Source organism: Pelobates fuscus, chromosome 2 (genome assembly GCF_036172605.1).
Source record: "Pelobates fuscus isolate aPelFus1 chromosome 2, aPelFus1.pri, whole genome shotgun sequence".
Taxonomy (NCBI): domain Eukaryota; kingdom Metazoa; phylum Chordata; class Amphibia; order Anura; family Pelobatidae; genus Pelobates; species Pelobates fuscus.
The window spans coordinates 131,612,578-131,639,772 of record NC_086318.1 but is presented as its reverse complement, the minus strand read 5'-3'; the positions used below and the strand labels follow the sequence as shown (position 1 = coordinate 131,639,772).

The window sequence follows — 27,195 nt, the reverse complement described above, 5'->3', positions numbered from 1 at the left end:
CGTCAGCCGGCGGGGGATACTGATCCCGCCCGCCGGCTGAGGAGGCAATGCCGCGCATGTGCATTAGAGCTCTCCATAGGAAAGCATTGAAAATGCTTTTCAATGCTTTCCTATGGGGAATTGAGCGACACTGGAGGTTCTCACACAGCGTGAGGACGTCCAGCAACGCTCTAGCACAGAGACATGTGCTATAAAGCAGTAAGTACCCTCTAGTGGCTGTCTAGTAGACAGCCACTAGAGGAGGAGTTAACCCTGCAAGGTAATTATTGCAGTTTATGAAAACTGCAATAATTACACTTGCAGAGTTAAGGGTAGTGGGAGTTGGCACCCAGACCACTCCAATGGGCAGAAGTGGTCTGGGTGCCTGGAGTGTCCCATTATGCACTGGATTTTTAGTGAATTTATTCTTTCATTTTGACTTTATAGAAATGCCCAATAGGACATGCTAAACAAAACAAAAAACAATACACTTAAATGTTAAGAGCAACCCTTTAATGCCATATTAACTGCGTATGGTTCCATCGATTGGCCTTTACAACTCTTTCTCACTGGTTGTATATGGTCATAACGCTGTATGTTCTCTTCCAATGAACTGTGCCTCCCCTTTAATTTTCATTCAAAAATAGTTTTTCAAATTTAAAATATTGAGCAATTTAGTAGCATATTATTAGCATCCCTTATGTGTATATTCTGTATATGTTGTATTCTATGTTTTGTTGCTCAACAGGTTTATAAATAAATATACCCCGCGACTCCCTTCTTTTTATTTTATTTTTTATTTTTTAACCATCACAGTTGTAGTGCTGAGATTGTGAGGAGCAAATCTAAAAATATTTAGACCTATGTTTTTATAAACTTTGATATATTTTACATAGTAAAGGACTCAATCACTAAACCAATCTTCCCCTGTGACCAATCTTCCCCTTTCAATTTTCAGAGGCTATGGGAAAATCATATACTATAGTGCTGTCATGACAGTCTACACAAAATGAAAAATATGGTTTTATTACTCTGAAATTCAATAGTTGCAAGTTCAGCACTGTGCAGTGTACTAAATAAGTGCAAAATGTGGAAATATTTCATATAATTCACACCTTGGATTACTTAAGTGGGTTATGAACTGCTAAAAAGCACACCATTCTCCCCCCCCCTCTTTGCTATTGGTACAGAAACCGTAAATATTGAAGACATCTTGCTGGCTTACCACGTGGAGACTGCTACGTGCTGATTGTGATGCTCTGAAAATGGTCAAAAGGACCAAGGAGTTTAATTCCAGCATACCTGTAGCCCAATTTTTATGGGGTGGCATTTAGTATAAAGCTCCATTCATCTTTACAGTTAACATGTCTATTTTACAACATTCATGTTGTCACTGAATTTGAATGTTTCATTTTCATTATAAAACAAATAAGAAAGGTCTACTTAAAATGCCTAAAGCTGTACTAACCGTGCATCCTCCAGCTGCCTACACGTAGTTAAAAGGAGGAGGTTCCATAATTTTAACTCCTTTACTCCCATAAGGAAGCCGTCTCCAGATTGTAGTGCATTGCATGCATTTCCAGTAGTGAAGGGTTAACCAAAATTAACTTCCTTAATAAAGGCGTGTCGGGTGGTTTCCTGTTTTTGTACTTAATGTCTGATGGAGGCACCTCTCTTTCAAACACTTCCAGTGCTGCACTAGTGGAGAAACAATAGCTGAATGACCTCAGACCAAGGCTGCACCCAAGATCATTTCCTGTTTTGCCTTCTAATGGGGATAGTCTTAAGTATGTGTTAATGTCACCCTTCTAGCCAGCCTGTAGTTAAGTAGGGGTGTTGTCATGGTGTAGCTTTATTGACATATCATTTTAGGAATGGTAAACATTCTCTTTTGAGATATGTACTTCCGGATGCCAGCCACTCATCATTTATTTCATTTCTGTTTGGATAATGCTCTTTGTATCTATAGGTTAAAGTAAAATAGGAGGCCTCGAGCATTTTAAATGTTGATTCATCAAAGTGGAAACTTTTCTTACTTAAAGCAATATTCGCATATAGATACAATATTTCTACTGTGCAAATAAGAATGAAGTTTTTTTGTTTTTTTTTGAGACCTTCCTGATAATGCCAAGTGCCCACTATGTGCAGGGTAAGTAATGGTTAGTTAGAAAACGTTTTGCTGAACCAACTGTAAAAATTATCGCAAGGTATGGATAGCTTTTAAGATGTGGTATAATGGTTAGTAGGACATTCCTGATGACTATTCTTTCCTTTTTAAGTGAAAAACATTATATTCATTATTCCAAAGCATTTACTTTGTGAATAATTTTTTTAATTTTTTTTTTTTTTTGGAGTTTAACCAAGGACTCATCTAGTGTGTGATTTTTAGATCCAAGTTATTCCTCTGGTGGATGGGTCTGCCTGTAACCTGCACAAGTGGCATGATGATCTCATGCAAAAGTATATGGCTTTTTTTTTTTTTATCAAACTTTATGATCCATTCTTTCGCAAAACAGGTTTTCTTTTTTAGTTTAACCAAGGACTCATCTAGTGTGTGATTTTAGATCCAAGTTATTCCTCTGGTGGATGGGTCTGCCTGTAACCTGCACAAGTGGCATGATGATCTCATGCAAAAGTATATGGCTTTTTTTTTTTTTTATCAAACTTTATGATCCATTCTTTCGCAAAACAGGTTTTCTTTTTTATCATTGTTAAATTCTGTGTTTTTTTTTCAGCTAGCAAATGCTTAAACCTTGTTGGAGTGCTACATTTAGAACAAAACACTACCTCCAGTACACATTTTGTTAATGAACATGAGAACAAAATTGGTGGTGGACAGACTTCAGGACTCCTATAAATAATATTGCTGACATAGCTTTTTAATTTTTATAATTTATTTTTGTAATCTTTTGTACAGCGCTGCAGGGTTTCAAAATGTGGTTTACCTTGCTTTTGCTGTTAATATGGCACAACTGCAGTGCACTGGGATTGAGATTGACTAAAGAAGCTGGCTTTACTATATAAACTCTCTGTGATGTGTGCACTTTGCAGACTTTTTACCTACCCGAGAACGGTGTGTCCATTCTGCAGTGGTCCATATTGGTTATTCATATTGGATTAAGGCATCCACTATTCTAAAATATTTTAACATCTTCTTCGTTCTTTTTATTTATTTATATATATATAATCTTGACAATGACATTTTAGAATAAAGATTTGGGTATACATTCTATCCAGAATTATCCCAACATTTGTATTCTTAGTTCCTAAGATTGGCAAATCTGTGTCACTGAGTAAAAATCACATGTTGGTGATGAACTTGTGACTGGTTAATGGAACAATCACATCACAAGGAGGAAACACCTCCTATTAGCTTTTACGCTTACAGCTGCTAGATGGTGTTTTCTTTGTGAGTACAGAGTCAGACTCTGTTCTTGATACTCCATATCTGCTGGCAAAACCAGCAAGTTCACTAGCCAAACAGTGGTCGGCACAAGCAGGGCTGCCACCAGAAATTATGGAACCCCTGACGCAGCTCAAGGTCTGAGCCCCACCCACATAGCCCGCCCCAGAGTCAGCCCGCATGACTCTCCCCCAAATCCACTCACAAGGCCCATTTTGAGTCGACCCACAAGAATGAAGTGTGTGTGTACTGAATTTGGTTGTGTGTGTGTATAGTGGCTGTAGCATGAGTAAAGTGGATACAGTGTTTATAGTGGATTCAGATTGTATTTTTGTGTAGTGTGTAGTGAATGCTGTGTTTGTGTAGGGGATGCTGTGTGTGTCTATGTGGTGGATGATGTGTGTTGTGTAGGGGATGCATTTTGTCTGTTTGATGTATGTGTGTGGTGGATGTGTGACAAATGCTGCTGGGGTATTTTTTTTTTTTTGCTGTTGAATTTTTATTAAAAAAATGTTTTTATGTATTCCCTCCCTCCCTGCCTCTCACCTGTATCCAGAGAGGGGGGACACTGGATACCCTGGTGGCTCGGTGGCTCATCTTGTTGGGCCAACATAGAGGGGCCCAACAGACTCAATCTTCCCCCTCGTGCAGCCAGTGCTCTATTTCTGTAGCGAGCCCAGCATGCATTCCGTGCCGCGGAGCGTTGTCAACCCGCGGCAGTGCTTTACAGCTGTGGCACGCGAAAGTGCCAGAGGGGAAGGTCAGTGTGTCCTGGGCCCTGCTTGGAAGCAAAGTACTCGCTATATATATATATATATATGCACATTGAAGGGCCCGGGCACGCATTGGATTACCTGTGCAGTCCGGGCCACCTAGGACCGCCGGGCCCTGCATCCTGTATAATCTGCATCAGTAACCTAGTTTGCAGGATTTGAGTTTAGCGAATCCTTATGTTCAAACCATGATTTGACAGATTATGATCCAGCTTTTCATATTGATTATTCACTGAGAAGCTTTATTTATTTATAAAATATTTTACGAGGAACAATACATTGAGATTTCTCTTGTTTTCAAGTGTGTCCTGCATGCTGGTCAGATGTCAGGCAGGTCAACTAAGAAATGATTTCATACCAATGGTGTCAAACTGAGTATCTTCAGATGTTCTTGGGCTACAACTCTCATTAAGTGAGGGAGGACTTAGTTTGTCTATGCAAAACTGTTCTATAGGGAGAATCAAACCACTGATTAAACAGCTTGAATTGCTTATTACAATAAATGTAATTTCTCCCTCACCTGTACATAACATTGCAATGTCTGAACGGTTTATACCATGAAAAATTGAACTGTTTTTTTTGCTTTTCAGATCCGTTCTCCTTTTTTTGTGGCCAAGGTGTGAATCGTTTGAGATTTCAGAATGAGTGAGTTGGAGCAGTTACGGCAAGAAGCAGAACAGCTTCGGAATCAAATCAGAGTAAGAACTGGACTCACTACTTGTCTGCATAACCTACGTCAGCACTCCCTAATAATGTGAAAGTCTTATTTAAGCATTATCAGTATGGCCAAGATGGGTCCACCCATGAGTGCAAGAATGAGCTGTAGTGGTTACTTTGCTTATAGCGCACTGTAATATGCATGAAATAAGTTATCCAGGTTTAGCATTCTACATTGTTAAATATTGCATGCATCACTGTGTCTCAGCACTGTTTAATGAGAGAACAGTAATTGGCTGGAATTTTCAGCCACGTCCTTGTTGCTATTTTATTGGCCGTCTTCATTGAAGAGTTTTTTATTTATGTATTAATTTTGCTTTTTTTAAATGTTCCATGCATAATACATTAGCAGAATGCGGGAGGTGGTGTCAGCAGAAGCATGGAATGTCCCTTTAACATGTCTGTTGGGGATCTCTACCTGGAGTTCATACCTGTTAAAACGTAGTAGAGCATTATTTTATTATTATGTTTTAAGCAACCACAACTGTTATTTAGCAAATTATTTCAGTAAATAGTTTCAGGGCTTAAAAGCATTCCTATCCTACAAAGAGATTTTCAATAAATGTGCTGTTGATTGACTTTTCTGTGTTCTGTTATGTTTGCTTTTTAGCTAATAAAAATTATTTACAAAAAATATATAAACACTTATGCTATGTTTTTTGTTTTAAATGGGTAACTGTTTTGTTTCTTCCATAGGATGCCCGGAAAGCATGCAGCGACACAACGCTTGTTCAGGTATACAATGTTTTTTCCATTTGCATGGAAGTCATGTGTGATGTTTATGTACACTTTCCTTTTCTCAACATGCCTTTATTTCAGTACATAGTGAGTGCATGCTGTCTTCTTTTTCATATTAGATTACCACAAGCTTGGACTCAGTAGGTCGAATCCAAATGCGAACACGTCGCACACTGAGGGGCCACTTAGCTAAAATCTATGCCATGCATTGGGGGTCAGATTCCAGGTATGTAAGTATGGTGTCTCGTTTGCTGCCCCCTTCCTCACTCACTGTTTTAATGTAGTATTTAAATTACTTTAACTTATAATTAATTTGAAAAAATGTATAGTCAATTTACATTTAGTAGCTTCAGCTACTTTCCAGTTTCCCTTTGTAGCTTCAGCTACTATCAAGGGTATGGTTTGCTAGTTGCTACATCAGATGCTTGAAATAATTGCAACAGTAGGCTCTATTGATAATTATTTGGCAATTGTTTTCAGTAGGCACTGTTGATAACCATTTCCTTTGGTAGTCTTTCAGTGTTAGTCACTAAAGTGAGAATTGTCTGGAATTCAAAGTGAATTTCAAATTTAAAGCCAAAGTAAGTTTAAAATTCAAAGCTAAAGTAATGAAAGCATAGCTGGTGTTAAAAAGTATTCCAGTTTGGCTATTTTGGGCTTAAATGAAAAAAGATTTGCTTTGAATTACTAACAATATTCGTGATTTTTAACAGGAACTTTTAAGCAATAATTAAAGTACTTGTGGTGGTTAAGTGCTGTTGGTAGAGGTTTTCTGTAAATGCCATAGGTAGTTAGTCATAGCTGATATCTGTAAGATATGGCTTGTACTTTTGGTAATCTGTGTTACAAAAGTTTTACTAACATGCAAAAAAGCATGTCTCATACTTTCTCCTACAGATACTTGATGACAATCATTGAATTTAGGTTGTGTTGTGAGCTTCATTGAGTAAACAACTCTATTATTTGTGTTTTAGGCTATTAGTCAGTGCATCTCAAGATGGAAAATTAATTATTTGGGACAGTTATACAACAAATAAGGTAAAGTAAAATAATTTTATTTTGATATGTAATGTTTTGAGTACGTAATACTAGAAGCACCAGGTGAAACTGTGGAAATGAACATGCTTCTGTTAGACATAATGGGGAGATTTATCAAGGCAAAGTGCTAATTTGGGGGAGACATTCCATGGTTGGCACTCTGCCCTAGAATAGCACTTATTTTTGCTTTGATAAATCTTCCCCCATGTGTTTCATGTCAATTAAAAGTCTCAGTAGTATATTGTAGTGTTGCTCTAAACCAGGCTTCCCCAAACTCTGGCCCTCCAGATGTAGTTGAACTACAACTCCCATGATTCTATGAAAGAGCAACATCTGGAAAACCATGAAATGTCAAACATTCTCTAGGTAATTTCAAAATTCAGGCTAGAATAGCATAGTTTAGCAGGTTTAAGAGACTTTTAAATTCAGGTGTGAACTCCTGACAGCTCAGTTTAGTAAATAGCTGACTCATTTTAGTAATATGTTTATTATTTAAATTATTATATCCAGCCTTGAATTCATCCTATCAACAAAGTATTGATTGAGCTTTTGCTAGGACACAATTTGGCATGCTATAGATAAAAAAAGGCACAGTAATAACTCACAAAATGCAATAACATTAAAAGACCACTATAGTGCCAGGAAAACAAACTCATTTTCCTTGCACTATAGGGTCTTTCGGTCATCGTCCCCCACCCTCATGGCCCCTCTCCTGTCAGGCTGAAGGGGTTAAACAGTTACCTTTCTCCAGCGCCGTGCTCCCTCGGCGCTGGGGAACTCTTCTCCCTCTTCTGACGTCAACTTTGAATGCGCATGTGCGGCAAGAGCCTCAAGCGCATTCAAACAGTCCATAGGAAAGTATTTCTCAATGCTTTCCTATGGACGTCAGCGTCTTTTCACTGATTTTCACAGTGAGAATCGCGGAAGAGCCTCTAGCGGCTGTCAGGAAGACAGCCACTAGAGGCTGGATTAACCCTCAGTGAAACATAGCAGTTTCTTTGAAACTGCTATGTTTGCAGCTGCAGGGTTAACACTAGATGGACCTGGCACCCAGACCACTTCATTGAGCTGAAGTGGTCTGGATGCCTATAGTGGTCCTTTAAAAAGATAATTGAAAAGAATATGTACATTTAGACACATTTGGTTCTATATAGGTGAGTGCCATTCAGGTGCTATAGTTGTGTCCAACACATTTCTTACTTGTCTGCTTGCAAATTACAATATGCTTGCCAATATTACAATGTGAGAGTAGGAGGAAAATGACCCGTGAAAAGCTGATCGCACAACCTGGCGCTCATACTTAGAGGGAATGGTGAAGTATAGAAAAATAAAATACCACAAAGAACAATAAGAAATGGAAAAATGCATAGATATGTCATGTAGTCCTAAAAGTAAAGAAAAATAATTATCTGAAAATAAGCCAGTTAGTATAAAGTGTAATATACTGGGAATAAAATGTGTAAAATTCACATAATAAACAAAGATCTGTATATGTAGTCCAATAGAAAGTCCCACCGTGTAGCAAAAGGTTCCAAGTTCTTCAAGATCACATGGCTTGCAGTAAATACATAGCATGTATCGCCAAACAAAATATGGAGGGTACAACTGATTATCTACAGAAAAAAATAGCCTATTAATGTGATACAGCGAAAGGTTCAATAATTATGCGCCAGATTTTATTGTGCACACACAAGATGAAGACTTTTAAAATCACCTTAGGATGCCTCCCCTTTGATTGTTTTTCTGTATTACACTATTATGCAGTGTTTTTTTTCTGTAGGTAATCAGCTGTACCCTCTATTTTGTTTGGTGATATTTGTTGTAGGGGATACAGTTTGGAATATACCAAGCTGCTATACATTAACTTAGGATAAGTAACTACTCTGACTTACACACTATTCTATACTGGTGTAGGTTTACTTTTTGCAATATACTTAATATTCTAGATCCCTGCAGGAGCAATCAGTAGAAGTACAGATAATCCTCTCAGTAAAATAATTCAACTTCATAAATAAATGAGGTAGTGAAGCTAATGCACAGTTAAGATCTGCAAAATAAAAAGCAGAGGAGACACCATGTACTCCGATGAACCGCTACAATTTATTAAGATAAATTAAAAACACTCAAAGTATTGAGCATGAAATTGAACCTGTCAGGGATTAAAAGTTCTGCTACCGGCTTCCTCCTCTCTGCGCCAGTCCACAATCCAGAGGGGTGAGCAATTAGCAGTCAGTCTGAAACTGGCGTGCGTTCTAGGACTCGGTCTCACTGCCGTGACCTCAGTCTGGCGAGCGGTGGTCCGTTGAACAGTACAAAATTTGAAACATTGGAAGTTGCGAACTCTTTGTACTTGTGGCAAACTGTAGAAACTACAAACTCCTTGCCTTGTTCTGTGTGACTTTCTATTGGACTGCATATACAGATCTATGTTTATTCTGTGAATTTTACTGTTTCACCTTCTGTAGTTTATGCTTTTTTAAATATAATTTTACACATATTTCATTCCCATTTTTATTCCCATTACATTACACTTTGGACTTCCTGGTTTATTATAAAATCATTTTTCTTTGCTTTGTAGGTCTATTTGTTTTGACATTTCTTATTCTACTGTATTTTTGCTTCCTCATTCCCTAGAAGTATCAGCTGCCGGTTGTGTGATACATTTTTCACAGGTCATTTTCACTTTGCTTTATTTATTTCAAGGTATTGTATGGTTACCTTCAGTCGAGTTTTACATTGATATTTAGTAAGCTTTCCCCATATCTCCCCATGGTTTTTTTTTCTCTACCTATAATTCTTATTGAAGGGTGTGTTCAGGCAATGTTAAAAATTGACAAGTAAATTGCAAATTGAAGACTAATCAGCCAAACTGGGAACTGTATCCATTTCCTCTATTTATCCATCTTCTCTATGATTTGCAATTTCCTTGTCAGTTTTTTACAATATTGAAATTACAAGTTAATTCTAGTTTTGGATGCTAAAAGGGTGCATCCATTTTTTTTCTTAAACACTGGGTACAAAATGAAACGATGGCCTGTATATATTTGTGCTTATTTTTTGGAATTAGATTATCGCAAATTAATAGCAATATCAATGGATGCTGAGGAGTGCATTCATTTATTCTTAAATACTGGGTGCAAATTGAGTAGGTGATCGCTACATATTAAGTATCGTCCAGGAAAAAATAATGTCCATTCCAAATTCATTTGTTGAAGACTAAAATCATAAACTAAAATGGAAACATTGACTAGAGGACCAACTTGATTTTCACTTTTTTTTTTTTTATTTACTTGCACTAATCCTATATTTGTTTGCTACTGAACATGTAGTTATTTTATAAACAAACTATTCACCCATACACACAAACCTACTATAAGGAACAATAAAACTTCTCAAAGTAAATGGCAGTTTAGTTGTCTTTGTTTCTCAGTTATTATTGTCCCAATGTTTGTCTAAAGATGCATGCCATTCCGCTGCGCTCCTCATGGGTGATGACTTGTGCCTATGCACCATCTGGAAATTACGTTGCATGTGGAGGATTAGACAACATCTGCTCCATTTACAACTTGAAAACAAGAGAAGGCAACGTGCGAGTGAGCAGGGAACTGCCAGGGCACACAGGTGAGGCAATGCAATACTGGAGAGCAAACCCTGCACCATATTTTTACTGTTGTCTCTCTCTCTCTCTTCCTTCTTTTCTTATTTTTTTTTTTATAAGTGTTTCTTCTTCTTAATCATGACAAAAGAAAAACTGAGAGAGCCTAATTTACCTAGCTAGTCAAGTAATGAGGGGGTAAAATGATGCGTGTTTAATACGTCATATTATCCTTTGCAGAATTGCTCGATGCTTTAGTGTTAATCATAAGATTGCCTGTTTTTCATCAGAGTTGGCCACTGCAGTTTGCAATGAGTGAGTCGGAACCTCTCTAGTAATGCCATATAAACAGACTTGTCTCTACGAACTTGTATCAAAAACATGTTTTTAATTTCCACAAGTTGGCTAAAGTGAATTTGCATGATTGCTATGCATAGCTTGCTCAGACTGTTCAAGGCAGTCTCCTACACTTGCAGGAGCTGGTCATGAGCACATATACAAACACACACACACACACACACACACATTTTTCAGAATTCCATGCCTGGCTCACAACCCAGTTACTGCAAGGGAAGAAAACAGACTTAAATGGCAGAAGAGGAGGGGGCGGAGCCTGACCACCGAGGCAAGCAGTCGCAAGGCCTAACAGCTCCGCGTGTAAAACGGGAAAAAACGGTGGAAAACCCAGGCTGGGGACCCCCAAGTCACCACAAAGACGCAATATACCCCCTACAAGCGACATGGGGCGAAAAAACAAAAAAATGCCGACCGAAAAGCACTCCCCGAGACTCACGATTGGCGATATGTGGGGACAGGCCTGCGGGGCAAGCGGGACCAACATGGCGGCGCTTCATGGCGGATGCTCCGATTTTTCGGATGACCTCTCTGGAGAGGAATATCTGCCGGCACCCAAGACGGGGAGGCCAACACAGCCGACTACCCTGGACCCAGACACCGCTCCGGTGACAATAGCGGCCCTCACGCGGCTACTGGCAGACCACCACAAGGATCTGCATAACGACATAGCTGCATTGAGGGGAGACCTAAAGGGAATAACGGCCCGCCTCAATACGTTGGAACATACAGCCCGAACCACTAACCAAGACTTCGGGGAACTCAGACAAACTGTCCAGGAAATCCAGCGGCAACAGAGACTCCTCGAACACCGCATGGCAGAGCAGGAAGATACTAGGCGGCGTGATAACGTGAAGATAAGAGGGATCCCGGACGGGATCTCCGAGGCAGACTTAGCCCAAGCTGTTGAACGCCTCCTGGCGAAAATCTTACCACCAGCGCTGGCCAGCAAGATTGCCCCTGCCAACGTATTCCGGATCCCCAAACCGCCAAGGGCACCAACCGGGGCCACACGGGACGTCATACTTACCTTCCACACTCGACTAGACAAGACAGCAGTCCAAAATGCCCTGAGAGGAAAGACGCCGTTCCATTTCGAAGGGATGACTCTAACCTTCTTCCCCGATCTTTCGAGAGGCACCCTGGCCTGGAGACGCTCCCTCCAGCCGCTGACCACGCTACTCCGGCAAAGAGACCTCAAGTACAGATGGCAAATGACCCACATACTCACCGTACACCAGGGGACGGACACTCATCAGATCCGGGAGCTGAGCGACGCAACACCGCTTTTGCAGGCACTGGGCCTACCACCAGACATCCTCACACAGGCAGGACAAGGGAATGCCACGTCTCCTTCACGCTCGTGGGACCCGGCAAGATCCATCCCGTTTGTGCCGACAGGCCACACACCCGAACCCTATGTGGCGCTCACTACCTGAACGGCTCATGAGACGACTCGACAAATGGATTAACCCATGGTCCCGTAGCCGCAACGCCACCGCGGAACCAGAGAGGGACATATCCTGGGGCCGGAGGGAAACCATGCATAACCCGTGGCCCGGAGCCTCAGTACGGGACTCTATAGAATGTTTATTTAACGGATCACCAAAGGTCCCTGCAAAGAAGGTGATCCCGCAAGAACTGCCTGTAATTGTGCAATTTTGTTTGTCAGTTTGAACATGACAGCTTATTGTTTTTCTTTCAAACCATTATATCTTCCCGTCTACCACCCCTACCTACACCCAGCACAGGCACTGCTGACCATAGATCACACACACACGGCGCCCAGCCACCCCCACCGAATAGGCAACATACACTTTAAATAACCTGTTGCTTAACCTGTGGTTCATAGGACAGCGTGCTTTAAAAATATTCTGGCATATAGCCTAAAACTAGACCGCCAACATGTAGGATACCATACCTGTCGTATGTCTTTAAATGCTTCCATACTGCGCATGCAATGTTCTATTATATCAGTTATAAAAGCATAGTCGTGCCATGTGCACTAACCAACTAGCTTTACATTTTAAAGGTTACATCACACTTCTTTCTGGTCCACGGTAGGACTACATAAGGTTACCTTGTTACTCTCTACGCAATTATAATCATAATTGCATTTTGTTTTACCATGTCTGGTTTTATTTTTTTATTTTTCTATTTTCTGCCTAAATAACAAATTATTGTGCACAGTTTGTCCAACGCCATAATGCCCTACAAGTGTTATACTGAAGCATATATGAATGTCTTGCACCAGATGATGGGGCAGCGCAAACCTGTTTAATGAAAGATGCACGTATTTACAGATAGCCAAACTGTTGTGGTATATGTAGTAAAAGACATTGGGAAGGCTAGAAAGGCACCCAATACCTGCTTATACTCTTTTACCGGCAGGGTTTAACCCAATCTAGCCTGAGCATTTCTATAAATACTGTGCACTAACGTGTGTTCAATCCAAACAATAGAGTGTAAAATGTTTGCCTGATTTACCATCCCCTACTATGCTTAACGCGAGACCTCTCAAGGTCATTAGACATACCTATGTAATTAATATAACCCTCAAACAATGTGCAAGTTCTCAGAGCCACTGCTCTACATGTCCTGTTTTCCATGTTATTATGCGCTGCTGTGGCGTGAGATTATGTTTTAGTTAAATCATGCTATAAAAAAAAAAAAAAAAGAGGTACTAGTATTAGGGAAATGCTAGATACCATCATTATTGACCCCGTTACTGTATTCTTAATGCATCTCCCTCTCTTTATTCTGTATCCCATCTCACATGCCGCAATAAAATACAGATTGACAAAAAAAATAAATGGCAGAAGAGTGCTTGAAGGGATCAGTAGGGAGGTTAGACTTCCCCTTTTGGTGTTGATGTGAAGGAGGGAGAGCTTGGGTGATGGAGTTGAAGATACAATGTCAAAACAGATGATTTACAAGCTTAGGATTCCTAGCACCATAACTGATACACAGAGCTTTTGTGGTTAGATATAGATGTTAAAAAAATAATAATAATTAAATAAAATGTGATATATATATATATATATATATAAGATACAAAATTACCGGCACTCAAGGATTGACAGTACTTCAAATCTTCATTTATTTCGAAGACAAAAATCAATTTTTGTCTTCGAAATAAATGAAGATTTGAAGTACTGTCAATCCTTGAGTGCCGGTAATTTTGTATCTTATACTATTTAGCCACCAGAGCACCAGGTAATTTTTTTTATTATTTAAGTTGGAGTGCAGGGGTTCTCTGGATTTGTGTGTGTATATGTATGTATATATATGTATATATATATATATATATATGTATATGTATGTAGATAGATAGATATAGTTTGGTTTATTTATTTAGACGTTTTTCTTTTTGGTAAATTTAATCATGAAACATTTCCACATACATTTGAATGACGTATTGCCAATTATTTTTCTTGTTTTTGTCAGGATACTTGTCATGCTGTCGCTTCCTAGATGACAACCAGATTGTAACAAGCTCTGGAGATACAACTTGGTAAATATACATTTATTATCACTTCCCAGAGTAGATCTGATACCAAATTACACCCTTCATCAAAATACACCTCTGATTTGTACTCTCAGACCTTTCCTTCATATTTGTCATGCCTGATATTTTCACTGTTAAAACAGTCGTAAATCTTTATTTATTATATATATTTATGTAAAAAACAGATACAATTTGTATCTTGTAATACCTTTTTTATTGGACTAAGATTTTTTTAATTACAAGCTTTCGAGAGAACCTCCCTTTCTCAAGTCTAAAGCATTTCTGAGCAAGACTACACATAGAATTCAAAGTTTAGTTGTGATACAGGGTTTAAAGCGACATGAGTGCAGATAAGACACAGGTTTGATAGAAAATAGACACCATTCTTGCAGAGGGTCATAAATATCTTTCTGAAGATTAGAGTGAGTGGGGGGGAGGAGGAAGGAGAAAAAAAAACACAGTGCAGAAGATGGTACACTTTATGCATACACACACACCTATAAATATGTATATGCAAACGCATAAACACATGAACACATATACATATGCATACATGCACATGAACTCATATACACAAATATAAATTCCCAGTCACATATATAAGCAGTGGCGTTCATACCAGGGTCACGACTGCGACCAGGCCCGGCCCACCAGGGGGCCCGGCCGCCCTGCGCCAGTGTGGCCAGCCTCTTCTCCTGGGGGGCCCAGGAGCTGGCTGTCACCGGGCAGGCTGGCTGGCGGGTGCGCAAGGGAGCACTCTCCCCTGAGCGCTCCCTGCCCAGCTCCCTTGCGCACCGCACTGATGCAGGGTATTCCGGCTCCGGCATCAGTAAGCAGTGCACGAGGGAGCTGGGCAGAGAGTGCTTCCTCGCGCGCCCGTCAGCCAGCCCGGTGACTGGTCACGCAGCAACACCACTGGACCTCATGGAATCCCCTCAGCACTCCCAAAGGTAGGGAGGCTGGGGGATGACATTTTTTGTGTGTGTGTGTGTGTTAGTAGAGTGTATGTGTGTTAATTTTTGTGTCAGTGTGTGTGTTTGTCAGTTAGAGTGTATGTTTTGTAAGTGAGTGTGTATGTGTCTGGGTTGTGTGTACACCACTGTATATAAGCATACATTCATAAGAGTATGGGAAAGCATAGGTCTACACATAGTACTTATGAAGCCAATGATTCGTGGTTCCTGAAATAATCCTTCTTCTCACTTCAGAACCCACTTCTACTTCAGTATTAGTTTTTTTTGTGTGTGTGTAGTGCGCAGTTAATTATACCTCATTATGGCCAATAATAACTCCATTAGATATGCACTGGTCCATTACACCGAAATTGATAATGGGCGATCTCTTATATGTGTAGTGTAAGGAAACCAAGTCTAGCCAACGCTCTTTCGGTAGTTTCCTCCCGAACTGTCTGAATCTAGTGTAGAGAGACCTCTGTTCGGTAGTTACAGGCCACGAAATCCATACGACATACAAACAGCTTCACAAGATAATTCCCTTGGTAAAGCATACGAATTCCAAATAACAGTCAGAGTCCAGGATCAGGATACAAGTAGAACTAACTTTTATTCACATACATGGCTTTTTATGCAGGTCCCCATGCAAGGGGACATCCCACAGGGAGGAGTAACATTTATCCAATCCTGTACAATAAAAATATAAAACACACCCAACACAAACAGGTAGTTCCCTCCCCTAGTCCTGGAGTTAATTCGGTCTGATATAGTAACAACCTAATTATCTCCAGGCTGAAAAATCACTGTTTTCCCCAATTTCTGGAACACCCCTTTATACCTGGGGTATCCAGATCGGTTCAGGGGTTCGCAAAAACCATGGAAGTCCTTTGTGACCGTTTCACTGTGGGTGGGCTGCCCAAATTAGTTCCAGAGGTTCGTGTGGTTTTGCCGGTCACTTTATAAAAAGGGGAAAAACGAATAAAAGTACCGAATGAATTCCCCTGGCTCCTAGCAGCGATTGTTCTCCTCATTCGTGTGCATATTTGTACCGAATAGCGCTCTTCTAGCTAATCGGTATCAATAGTTCCAGCGTTCGTATGATTGAGACCGGTGTTCGGGAAGTCGAGTGTCCGATTTTAGTTCCAGACACTCGACGACCAAGTCCCGCTGCCTTTGTTTGACGAAAAAAAGATGGCCGCGGTTTTCTCTGCCACGTGGCGTTCGGCAGTACGAACGTGGACCGCACACATAGAGGGTGAAAGTGATGCCGGCTTTGAAGTTAAGTGAGCCAGGGGTGGTCTTTGTTCGGCAGTCCCATCTGCCGAATGAAAATAAACAGAAAAAGCAAGAAATATGCAGAAATACCGGATAATAGAGTCATTTCTTCACACTGCTCCCCTATAAGTCCATAGGTCAGCATACCCGCCTAGACCCTGTCGGGTTGGCTTGGGGATGTCCGAGAAAAGTATATTTTTAGGAGTCCAGTTCGGTCTGGCGGGACAGGCCATCCGCATTACCATTTTGTTTGCCGGGACCGGTACTGCATAGTAAAATTATAGGGTTGAAGGGCTAGGCTCCACCGTAATAGCCTGGGATTGTCTCCAGCTACCCGGTTAAGCCATACCAGGGGGTTGTGGTCAGTCATAAGGGTAAATGCCCGCCCATACAAATAGGGCTGAAGCTTCTTGAGTGCCCACACGAGGGCCAAGCATTCTTTTTCCACGGTGGCATAGCTGACTTCTCGGAGTAAAAGTTTACGGCTGAGGTATGCCACCGGGTGTTCCATGCCGTCTGCTCCCACTTGGCTTAGCACGGCTCCCAGCCCAAACATGGAGGCATCTGTGTGTACAAGAAATTGTTTAGTGTAGTCGGGTGCTGCCAACACAGGAGCCTCACTCAATGCCGCTTTAAGCTTCTGGAAAGCGTTCGTGCACTCTGGGGTCCAGGAGACCTGTTTGGGAAGGGCCTTTTTGGTAAGGTCGGTGAGGGGTTTGGCCAGGGCGCTGTACTCTGGGACAAACTTTCTATAATAACCGGCCGTCCCTAAGAAGGCTAGTACCTGGGTTTTGGTACGAGGTTGGGGCCAGTTATCTATGGCCTCTACCTTAGCTGGCTCTGGACGCTGTCTACCGGAGCCCACCCTGTGGCCGAGATACTGTACCTCGGCCATGCCTACGTGACATTTGTCGGGTTTCAATGTGAGCCCTGCGAGGTGGATTCGTTTGAGTACCCTGGACACATGACCCAGATGGTCTCCCCATGTGCGGCTGTAGACGGCAATATCATCTAGATACGCACATGCGAAGTCCTGAAACCCCTCCAGGAGCCTATTGGCCATCCTCTGAAACGTAGCCGGGGCATTCTTCATCCCAAAGGGCATAACCTTGAATTGGTATAGCCCAAAGGGGGTGACGAATGCCGACTTGGGAATGGCCGCAGGCTCCAAGGGGATCTGCCAATAACCTTTGCACAGGTCCAGGGTAGTCAAGTAGTTTCCCCCCCCCGCCATACGGTCTAGTAGCTCATCTATTCTGGGCATGGGGTAGGCGTCTGTTATAGTACGATCATTAAGCCTCCGATAGTCTACACAGAAGCGCGTGGTGCCGTCGCGCTTCGGTACTAGTACTACCGGGGAGGCCCAAGGACTTTGAGAGGGTTCTATTACCCCTAGCTGTAACATATCCCTTAACTCGGTGAGCATACTCTCACGCACTGCCTCCGGGATCCGATATGGTTGTTGCCGTAGCGGCGTCTCTCCCTGGGTTTCCACGCGGTGTACCGCAGCGGAGGTATAGCCTGGGGTGGCTGAAAACATCTCTCGGTATCCCTGCAGCAGTTGAGTGGCCTCACCCTTCTCTATAGGGTTTAAATTTTGGCCCAAGCTTACTTGGTCAGTAGTACAGGGGGCGGTGTCTAGTAAATCAGGGAGGGGTAGCCCTTCACTATCTTCCGTGGCGGGGGCACACACGGCGCCCACATCCTCTGTTCTCTCAAAATATGGTTTGAGCATGTTCACATGGAAGGCTTTGGTCAGCCTTTCATCTGAACATTTGCTCACGATGTAGGTAGTCTCGCTAACCCGTTCTACTACTTTAAATGGTCCCTGCCAGGCCGCTTGCAGCTTATCCTTTTTAACTGGTCTCAAAGCTAATACCTTCTGCCCTATATCCAGTACTCTATCTTGGGCTCCCCTATCGTACCATTTCCTCTGGTCCTCCTGGGCCGTCTGCAGGTTCCCCCGAACAGATTCGGTGAGAGCCCGCAGACGGTCCCGGAACTCCAGAACATACTGGACGATAGGGACTCCCCCCTCATCTGTATTGCCTTCCCAGTGTTTCCGTACGAGCTCCAGTGGGCCCCGAACTTTTCTCCCGAACAGGAGTTCGAAGGGGGAAAACCCAGTGGAGGCCTGGGGCACCTCACGGTAGGCAAACAGAAGGTGGGGAAGGAATTTTTCCCAATTCTTGTGGGACTCTGTAAAGGTTTTTAGCATCTGTTTTAGAGTGCCATTGAAACGTTCACAGAGCCCGTTAGTCTGGGGATGATACGGGGCGCTGAACAGGGGTTTCACTCCACAGCTCTGCCACAATTGTTGTGTCAGGGTAGCCGTGAACTGAGTTCCCCGATCGGATAGGATCTCTTGTGGGAAACCTACCCGGGTGAATATCTGAACAAGGGCCTCTGCCACGGTCTCTGCCTCTATGTTGGTGAGGGCGACTGCCTCCGGGTATCTAGTGGCGTAGTCGACTACCGTTAGTATGAACTTTTTTCCCGACTGGCTGGGTCGGCTGAGGGGTCCTATTAAATCCACCGCTACTCGGTGAAAGGGCTGTTCTATAATGGGCAATGGGTGAAGTTTGGCCTTCCGAAGGTCTTCCCTTTTCCCTACCCTTTGACAGACGTCGCACGTCCTGCAATAATACTTGAGGTCCTGGGTGACCCTGGGCCAGAAGAATGTTTGGGTTAACCTGTCCCTTGTCTTTTTGACCCCTAGATGTCCTGCTAGGGGAATGTCATGACTGAGTTTTAATAACTCAGCCCGGAATTTACGTGGTACAATTAACTGTCTTTTGATGACCTGGGTGGCCCCCTGTCCCACCCCCCCGGTCACTCTATACAGCAACCCCTTATACCATTCAAACTTTTCGTGCGTGTTGTTCCCTGGGGTAACGGACACTGCCTTCCTATATCCCTCTAATGTGGGGTCGGTACGCTGCTCTTGTTCAAACCCCTGGGGGGTATCCCAAAAGGGAAAGGGTGGATTGGGTAAGGGGGGTATTTCGACTCTTACCTGGTTTTCCTCAGAGTGCAGCGGTGCTTCCAGTCTGGCTTGAGCTCGGGTGGTAACCGGGTATGCCTCGGCAGGGGTGTCTCGGGCTAGTTGAGAGGTTAAGCATCCCACATCATTCCCCAACAAAACCTCGGCGGGTAGTTCTTGCATAATCCCAACCTCCAGCTGTTTGGACCCCGAACCCCAATCAACAAGGATATTAGCGGTGGGCAGTTTGTGGATAGCTCCCCCAGCCACCCTCACAGCGACTGTGCGTCCGGTGCGAGCTTGCGCCCTGATTGTGTGAGGTTGCACCACAGTCAAAGTAGCCCAAGAGTCTCTCAGTGCCCGGGCCCCCACGCCATCTACGGTAATCCACTGGCGGTGGTGGTCCCGGTTGTCACCCCCAGCTTGCACTGGGTTGACCTCGTGTAACACACTCCACTGTTCCTCTTGGTTAGGGACAGAGTTTGTGCTTTCTTGTTGCACACAATGAGCAGCCGCCCTGCGTTGCTGTGGGGTTTGCCTTTCCCAGCTTCCCCGGTTTAAGCGAGGGCACTGATTCTTGTAATGTCCCGGTTGCTTGCAATAATGGCACACTGCAGGGGGTCGAGCTGTGCTTGCTGGGTTCGGTGAGGGGTTACTCATGGAGGGTCTAGGAGGAGTAGGGGTGGTTGGAGCCGTGTAATTAGGCTTAAAAGGTGGTCTGCTCACCCCTTGCTCCTTCCTCCTGTTGTCCTGATACTCGTCCGCTAACCTGGCGGCTTCCTCCACAGTTTTTGGTTTTCTATCTTTAACCCAGTCCTTTATGTCCTCTGCAGTGTGATAAAAAAATTGCTCCAATAACATTAGTTGCAACGCATCCTCCAGTGTGGTTGCTTGGCAGCCCTTCATCCAATTATGGGCCGCCCTGTGTAGCCGAAAAGCCCATTCTGTATGGGAATCTCTCCCCGTCTTCCTCAGATCTCTAAACTTTTTCCGGTATGCCTCCGGAGTTACAGCATATCTGGCCAACAAAATATCCTTTACCTTTTCGTAATTATGTATGTCCCCCTCAGGTACTGCTCGCAGCGCCTCAGCTGCTCTACCTGACAGTTTGCTGCTAATGACTGCAGCCCATTTTGTGGAGTCTAATCCCTCCAGTGCACATTGACGTTCAAAGTCTTGTAAGTAACTGTCAATTTCCATCTCATTGTCATTAAACGATTTAAAAGCTGCATAATTCACCTTCTTTGGTAGTTCGCCAGTACTTCCCGGGGAGTGTAGTAAATCTCCCTGTGACGGTCTGTCCCGGTCCTCTCGCTCTTTTTGCGATTGTCTGGCTTGTGCCATGACCTGCAGAACCGCCTCTGAAGTCGGGTTGGGCCCCAGTAGGCTGATCATCCATCGGATGTCCTTTTGCATCACGGTTTCTTCCTCTTGATCCATCTCTGTATTACTGGTATTATCGCTCTGTAATAATTCTGCAATTAACGTGGCTTTTGTCTTGTTACTTGCCACTCTGCCCCGAGCTTCCAGTAAGTCCTTTAGTGTGGTTCTTTTAAGTAGCTGGTACTGCTGAGCCATTCATTCCCTTGCTTGGTTTGAAATGTCCATTCGGGATTCGAATCCCTCCGCTTGCCACCAGTTGTAAGGAAACCAAGTCTAGCAATCTAGTCTGAATCTAGTGTAGAGAGACCTCTGTTCGGTAGTTACAGGCCACGAAATCCATACGACATACAAACCGCTTCACAAGATAATTCCCTTGGTAAAGCATACGAATTCCAAATAACAGTCAGAGTCCAGGATCAGGATACAAGTAGAACTAACTTTTATTCACATACATGGCTTTTTATGCAGGTCCCCATGCAAGGGGACATCCCACAGGGAGGAGTAACATTTATCCAATCCTGTACAATAAAAATATAAAACACAAACAGGTAGTTCCCTCCCCTAGTCCTGGAGATAATCCGGTCTGATATAGTAACAACCTAATTATCTCCAGGCTGAAAAATCACTGTTTTCCCCAATTTCTGGAACACCCCTTTATACCTGGGGTATCCCCACAAATCCTATGTCCCCTGATACCCCCGATCTGGGTGACCAACATATCCAAATTTCACCCAGATCGGTTCAGGGGTTCGCAAAAACCATGGAAGTCCTTTGTGACCGGTTCACTGTGGGTGGGCTGCCCAAATTAGTTCCAGAGGTGTGGTTTTGCCGGTCACTTTATAAAAAGGGGAAAAACTGATAAAAGTACCGAATGAATTCCCCTGGCTCCTAGCAGCGATTGTTCTCCTCATTCGTGTGCATATTTGTACCGAATAGCGCTCTTCTAGCTAATCGGTATCAATAGTTCCAGCGTTCGTATGATTGAGACCGGTGTTCGGGAAGTCGAGTGTCCGATTTTAGTTTCAGACACTCGACGACCAAGTCCCGCTGCCTTTGTTTTACGAAAAAAAGATGGCCGCGGTTTTCTCTGCCACGTGGCGTTCGGCAGTACGAACGCGGACCGCACACATAGAGGGTGAAAGTGATGCCGGCTTTGAAGTTAAGTGAGCCAGGGGTGGTCTTTGTTCGGCAGTCCCATCTGCCGAATGAAAATAAACAGAAAAAGCAAGAAATATGCAGAAATACCGGATAATAGTCATTTCTTCACATGTAGATTTGAGAATACAATTTGTATGTAAACAAATTAGTGTCCTGGATGTTTGTAGTAGACATCTCCTGCCTAATAGGTGATGTTTGCAGTTTGCAGGAGTGGGGATGTGAGATGGTTTCATTGTGCCTATTAGTATTTTAGTAAACATCACATAACATTGGTTACCTCTCTTCACACTGTGGTGATTGGATAATGACTAGTCCTGGATGCCCTGACATCCTCTTAATCACTTAATGGATGCCAGTACAAATAAAAGCACTAGGTGTCCCTCAGAACTCACAAACACGAGTGTAAATGGTTGAGACCCTGAATAGTTAGCATTTTGACCCTTCATTAAATCTTGCCTTATTGCCAGTTTTGCAGGAAAAACTTGTATTGCTATTGGTTATTTACTTCTAAAATATTTTACTAGGAAGGATACATGTTTTCCTCATTTTCAAGTATGTCCTGGGTCCACAAAACATTGCATTGTTACAATAGGGTACAATATTAAAAAAAAAAAAAAAAAAATACAGTATAATAGATATATATATATATATATATATATATATATATATATCACACATATAGTGTTCCATCCATCCATTATATACTGAGAACATGAAAAATGTATTTATTCTAAATTGCTCAGTGTCTACATTAGAACTTGTATATGTGTTTAAATTAAATTCCCTTCTTATATACCGTATATACTCGAGTAAAAGTCGAGTTTTTCAGCACATTTTTTGTGCTGAAAAACCCCAACTCGACTTATACTCGAGTCAATGTCTGTATTATGGCAACTTACATTGTAATGAGCCCGGCGGTCCTGTTGGGGGCTGGCAGAGAGCTGTAACTTACCTTTCCTGCAGCTCTTGTCAGCTCCCTTCTCCTCCGGTCCGGTCAGCTCTCTTGTCCTCCACTGCAAGTCTCGCGAAAGCGGCGAGGTCAGAGCATTATACATGTGATATATATTAAACATGTGTAAAAATAAATTAAAAGTATTTTTATATATGTGTGTGTGTGTGTGTGTGTGTATATATATATATATATATATATATATATATATATATATATATATATGTATGTATGTATGTATATGTATATGTAACGTCATACAAAGTGTATTTTAATATTAATATAAGTATATATATATTAATATTAAAATACACTTAGAATGACGTTACATATATATAATATGTATATATTATATATATAATAGATATACTTATATATATAAATACATATAATGAAAATAATAAATAAATAAAATAATAAAATAAATTAAAATATCGAAACAAAATTTAATATAAATTATATATGCATATGTAATTTCATTCTAACTGTATTTTGTTATTAATATATATATATCGGTAACAAAATACACTTAGAATGACATTCTATAGTTATACTATTAGTATACACGTAGAATTTAAATACCTATAAATGCATATATATTAAAATTCTTATTATATTTAAATAATCTTTTAACGTAATTATGTGATTTGATTAATTAAAATTTGATTGACATGCCTGACAACACAGGGAGAAAGTGCAGAGAATTTAATTCGCAAGCACTATATTTGACCCTGTAGCTCTCCAAGACACCATAAAACCTGTACATAGGGGGTACTGTTTTACTCGGGAGACTTCGCTGAACTCAAATATTAGTGTTTCAAACTGGTAAATTGTATTACAACGATGATATTTTAAGTAAAAGTGACGTTTTTCGCATTTTTTACAAGCGAACTGCACTTTTATGGTCTATATTATTGTTGTAATATGTTTTAATGTAATATTTGTGTTTAGTGAAGTCTCCTGAGAATAACAGTACCCCCCATGTACAGGTTTTATGGTGTTTTGGAAAGTTAGAGAGTCACATATAAGGCTTGCATTTCATTTTTTTCACATTGAAATTTGCCAGATTGGTTATGTTGCCTTTGAGAGCGTATGGTAGCCAAAGAATGAGAATTACCCCCATGATGGCATACCATTTGCAAAAGTAGACAACCCGAGGTATTGCAAGTGGGGTATGTCCAGTCTTTCTTAGTAGCCACTTAGTCACAAACACTGGCCAAATATTAGTTTTTTTTCTTTTTTCACACAAAAACAAATATGAACGCTAACTTTGGCCAGTGTTTGTGACTAAGTGGCTACTACAAAAGACTAAACATACCCCACTTTCAATACCTTGGCTTGTCTACTTTTTCAAATGCTATGCCATTATGCGGGTAATTCTCATTCCTGGCTACCACACCGTCTCAAAGGTAACATTACTAATCTGGAAAATTTCAATTTGAAAATTGAATGTTCTATATTTGACCCTGTAACTTTCCAAAACAACATAAAACCTGTTAATGGGGGGTACTGTTGTACTCGTGACACATCGCTGATTACAAATATGTGCATTTTTTTGCAGTAAAACAGTATTATGACATTCACAGTTAAAATGTCAGACGGAAATGCAAATTTTAAAATAAATCGTATTTTCTCACATTTTTTTTTAATTTTATTCATAATAAATTATGTTCCATATATGCATAGTTAATGAGAAATTAAAGCCCTGTTTCTCCTGAACAAAATGATATATAATAAGTGTGGGTGCATATAATTTGAAAGAGGGGGAACTACGGGTGAACAGACATATAGCGCAAATTCTAGTTTTTGTTTACGTTTTGTTTTGATCAGAATGTGCACTATTGACTCCGTCCGGAAGGGGTTAAACAGTATGTTGGAAATTAATATAACATGTAAGTCAATGACAACTGTTGGGTGAACAATCCTATATCAAAGTCTGCATTCCCATTTTCTACATTTGCATCCTACTTATATTTTCAAAGATTTTGTGAAGAATTAAGAGGAATGATTACATGACTTTACTAATTGTTATTTTATTACAGTATATTTATAAAAATGGGCATTATCAATAATCCAGTAATTGAAACATTTGTTCTAGTCTTTAAAACAAGCTTACATCAGTCAGGACCCTGAATATACAGTTACATTTATTATCTTAAAACTGTCCTGGTTAATCTGATGAACATAGTGGTCTTTTCTTGTCTTGGATTATGCCCCCTGCCTTCTCTGGTTTCTGTGTCAATAAACTGTTAAAAGGACAATATGCACTGCAGTAACTGCTTTAACTCATTGAAGTGGTTTTAGTATCTGGAATTATCTGGCTCCAACTTCCATGCAGTTTTAAACCATCTTGATTAGTTTAACGCTTAACAACAATCCTAATAAAAAGTATTAGCCTGGTTGGTGATAATTAGCTGAGTCTCAGCTGACCACTTTCAGCTTATCATTGCTGCCCATTGTGTTCTGAATTGGCATGACTAATGAAGTGACTCCAAGCACTATGACCAAGTCAATGAGATTAAATAGTTATAGTGTCTGTTGTGCTTCTTTAAGGGAATACAACGTCTCAATTCAGGATTACATTATGCTTGATATAATTGAACCTTATTAATGACAAAAGTTTGTTTGTGAATTTTAAAACATTTTTAGTTTACAAAAGAGAGAGCTTGTTGATATAGTTTCATTGTAACTGTTCATTTCCATAAATAATTTTAGATGACTATAATAAACACTTGGTGTGCAAAATTGTCTGTCTACTGTCTCCATAACTGGAAATTCCCTAGACCATAGTCATTGAACTGCAGTCTCCCAGATGTCTTACTGCAGCTTCCAACATGAATGAACTGCAGTTCCAAAGCTTTGTCTTGGGCTTTGCATAAGTACATTATTAATATATGCTGGATATTTTGCCTTTCTGTACAGTGCTCTATGGGACATAGAAACTGGACAGCAGACCACAACCTTCACAGGACACACTGGAGATGTGATGAGTTTGTCTCTTAGCCCTGACATGAGAACTTTTGTTTCCGGTGCTTGCGATGCTTCTTCTAAGCTGTGGGATATCCGTGATGGCATGTGCAGGCAGTCTTTCACTGGACATGTGTCCGATATCAATGCAGTATGCGTAAGTATGAAGTATTTATGTGGAAGTTATTACTATGTGGTATGCATGTTTTTGATGTTCTTAATTTAAGTTTATGTTGTCATAAGAATCCTTATGGAAAAACTCAAAAGTAACAGTGCTGTTGAATCCCAGCACCTTAAACAATGCTAACAATGCACAGTTGTACTCCACTTCAATTGAAAATCAGGTTTATTGTCAAAATTTACAAACCTTCAGCTGTTTGCAATGAGCAAAAATAAAACAAAAGAACTAGCTCAACAAAACAATGCTTCAAGTGGTTTCCCAAAATTCAACTGAAAATTAATGACTTCTCCAGTCTCAAAATTATTCAACCCCCTGAATAGAAACCCTCTCAACAGCACACCTGTTGCAACTAATCAAGGCCTTCATTAGTTGCATTAGGTGTGCTTGAGCTGGAACACTTAAAATACCTGAACGGGCTAGGGGTTTGTTGAGTGTCACGTTTTGGTATGTAAGAATGGCGTGTAAACTGAAAAGAACACTCTGCCTACAGTTAAACATTGTGGTGGCTCTGTGATGCTCTGGGGCTGCTTTGCATCCTCTGGAATTGAAAACTTGCAGTGTTTGGAAGTCAAGATGGATTTATTAAAGTATCAAGAAATCCTAGCAGAAAATGTCATGCAATTTGTGAAGAAGCTGAAGTTTGGGTGTCATTGAACCTTCCAACAAGACCATGATCCCATACATACCTCAGGTTCCATCAAAGCTTGGTCGCAGAAGTCGTCCTGAAAAATTCTACAGTGGCCATTACAGCCACCTGACTTGAACCCCATAGACAATCTATGGGATTTGAAGAAGGTGGTTGTTGCACGCAAACCCAAGAATATTACTGAACTGGAGGCCATTGCTCATGAAACTCTTCAGGAACACTGCCAGAAACTGGTTTCTGGCTATCCATCTCGTTTGCAGCAGGTCATAACAGCAAAAGGGTTCTACTAAGTAATAAATATGCTTGCCCTGAAGGGGTTGAGTAATTATGAAACTGGAGAAGTCATAAGTTGCACTTTCAGTTGAATTTGTATAAACCGCTTGAAGCATTTACTATATTGCTTTTGTTTGATTTGTTCATTGCAAACAGCTTAAAGTCTGTAAATTTTGACAATAAACCTGGGGGTTGAATAATTTTTATTACAATTGTAAGCAGTAATAAAACACAAATTAATAAGCTATAGTTAATTATATTTTAGTTGTACCTGAATATAATTGTATACTTGGTTATAATGTTAAAGGGACACTATATTCAT

The 27,195-nt window shown here is 41.2% G+C and overlaps 1 protein-coding gene across 4 annotated transcripts in view; it reads left to right on the top strand.

Moving 5' to 3' along the window:
- Window positions 1-27,195, top strand: part of GNB4 (G protein subunit beta 4) — a 137,427-nt gene that overhangs the window by 104,422 nt on the left and 5,810 nt on the right. For 3 of the 4 annotated variants that reach the window (XM_063442704.1, XM_063442705.1, XM_063442703.1), the window contains 7 exons: window positions 4,746-4,853; window positions 5,569-5,607; window positions 5,730-5,836; window positions 6,585-6,648; window positions 10,107-10,269; window positions 14,045-14,111; window positions 25,729-25,930. In XM_063442704.1, the coding sequence (XP_063298774.1) occupies window positions 4,797-4,853; window positions 5,569-5,607; window positions 5,730-5,836; window positions 6,585-6,648; window positions 10,107-10,269; window positions 14,045-14,111; window positions 25,729-25,930 (699 nt within the window). In that variant the 5' untranslated portion in view covers window positions 4,746-4,796. Of the gene's footprint in view, window positions 1-1,699; window positions 1,767-4,745; window positions 4,854-5,568; window positions 5,608-5,729; window positions 5,837-6,584; window positions 6,649-10,106; window positions 10,270-14,044; window positions 14,112-25,728; window positions 25,931-27,195 lie in introns of those variants that run through there. The other variant, XM_063442706.1, reaches the window with a different exon arrangement.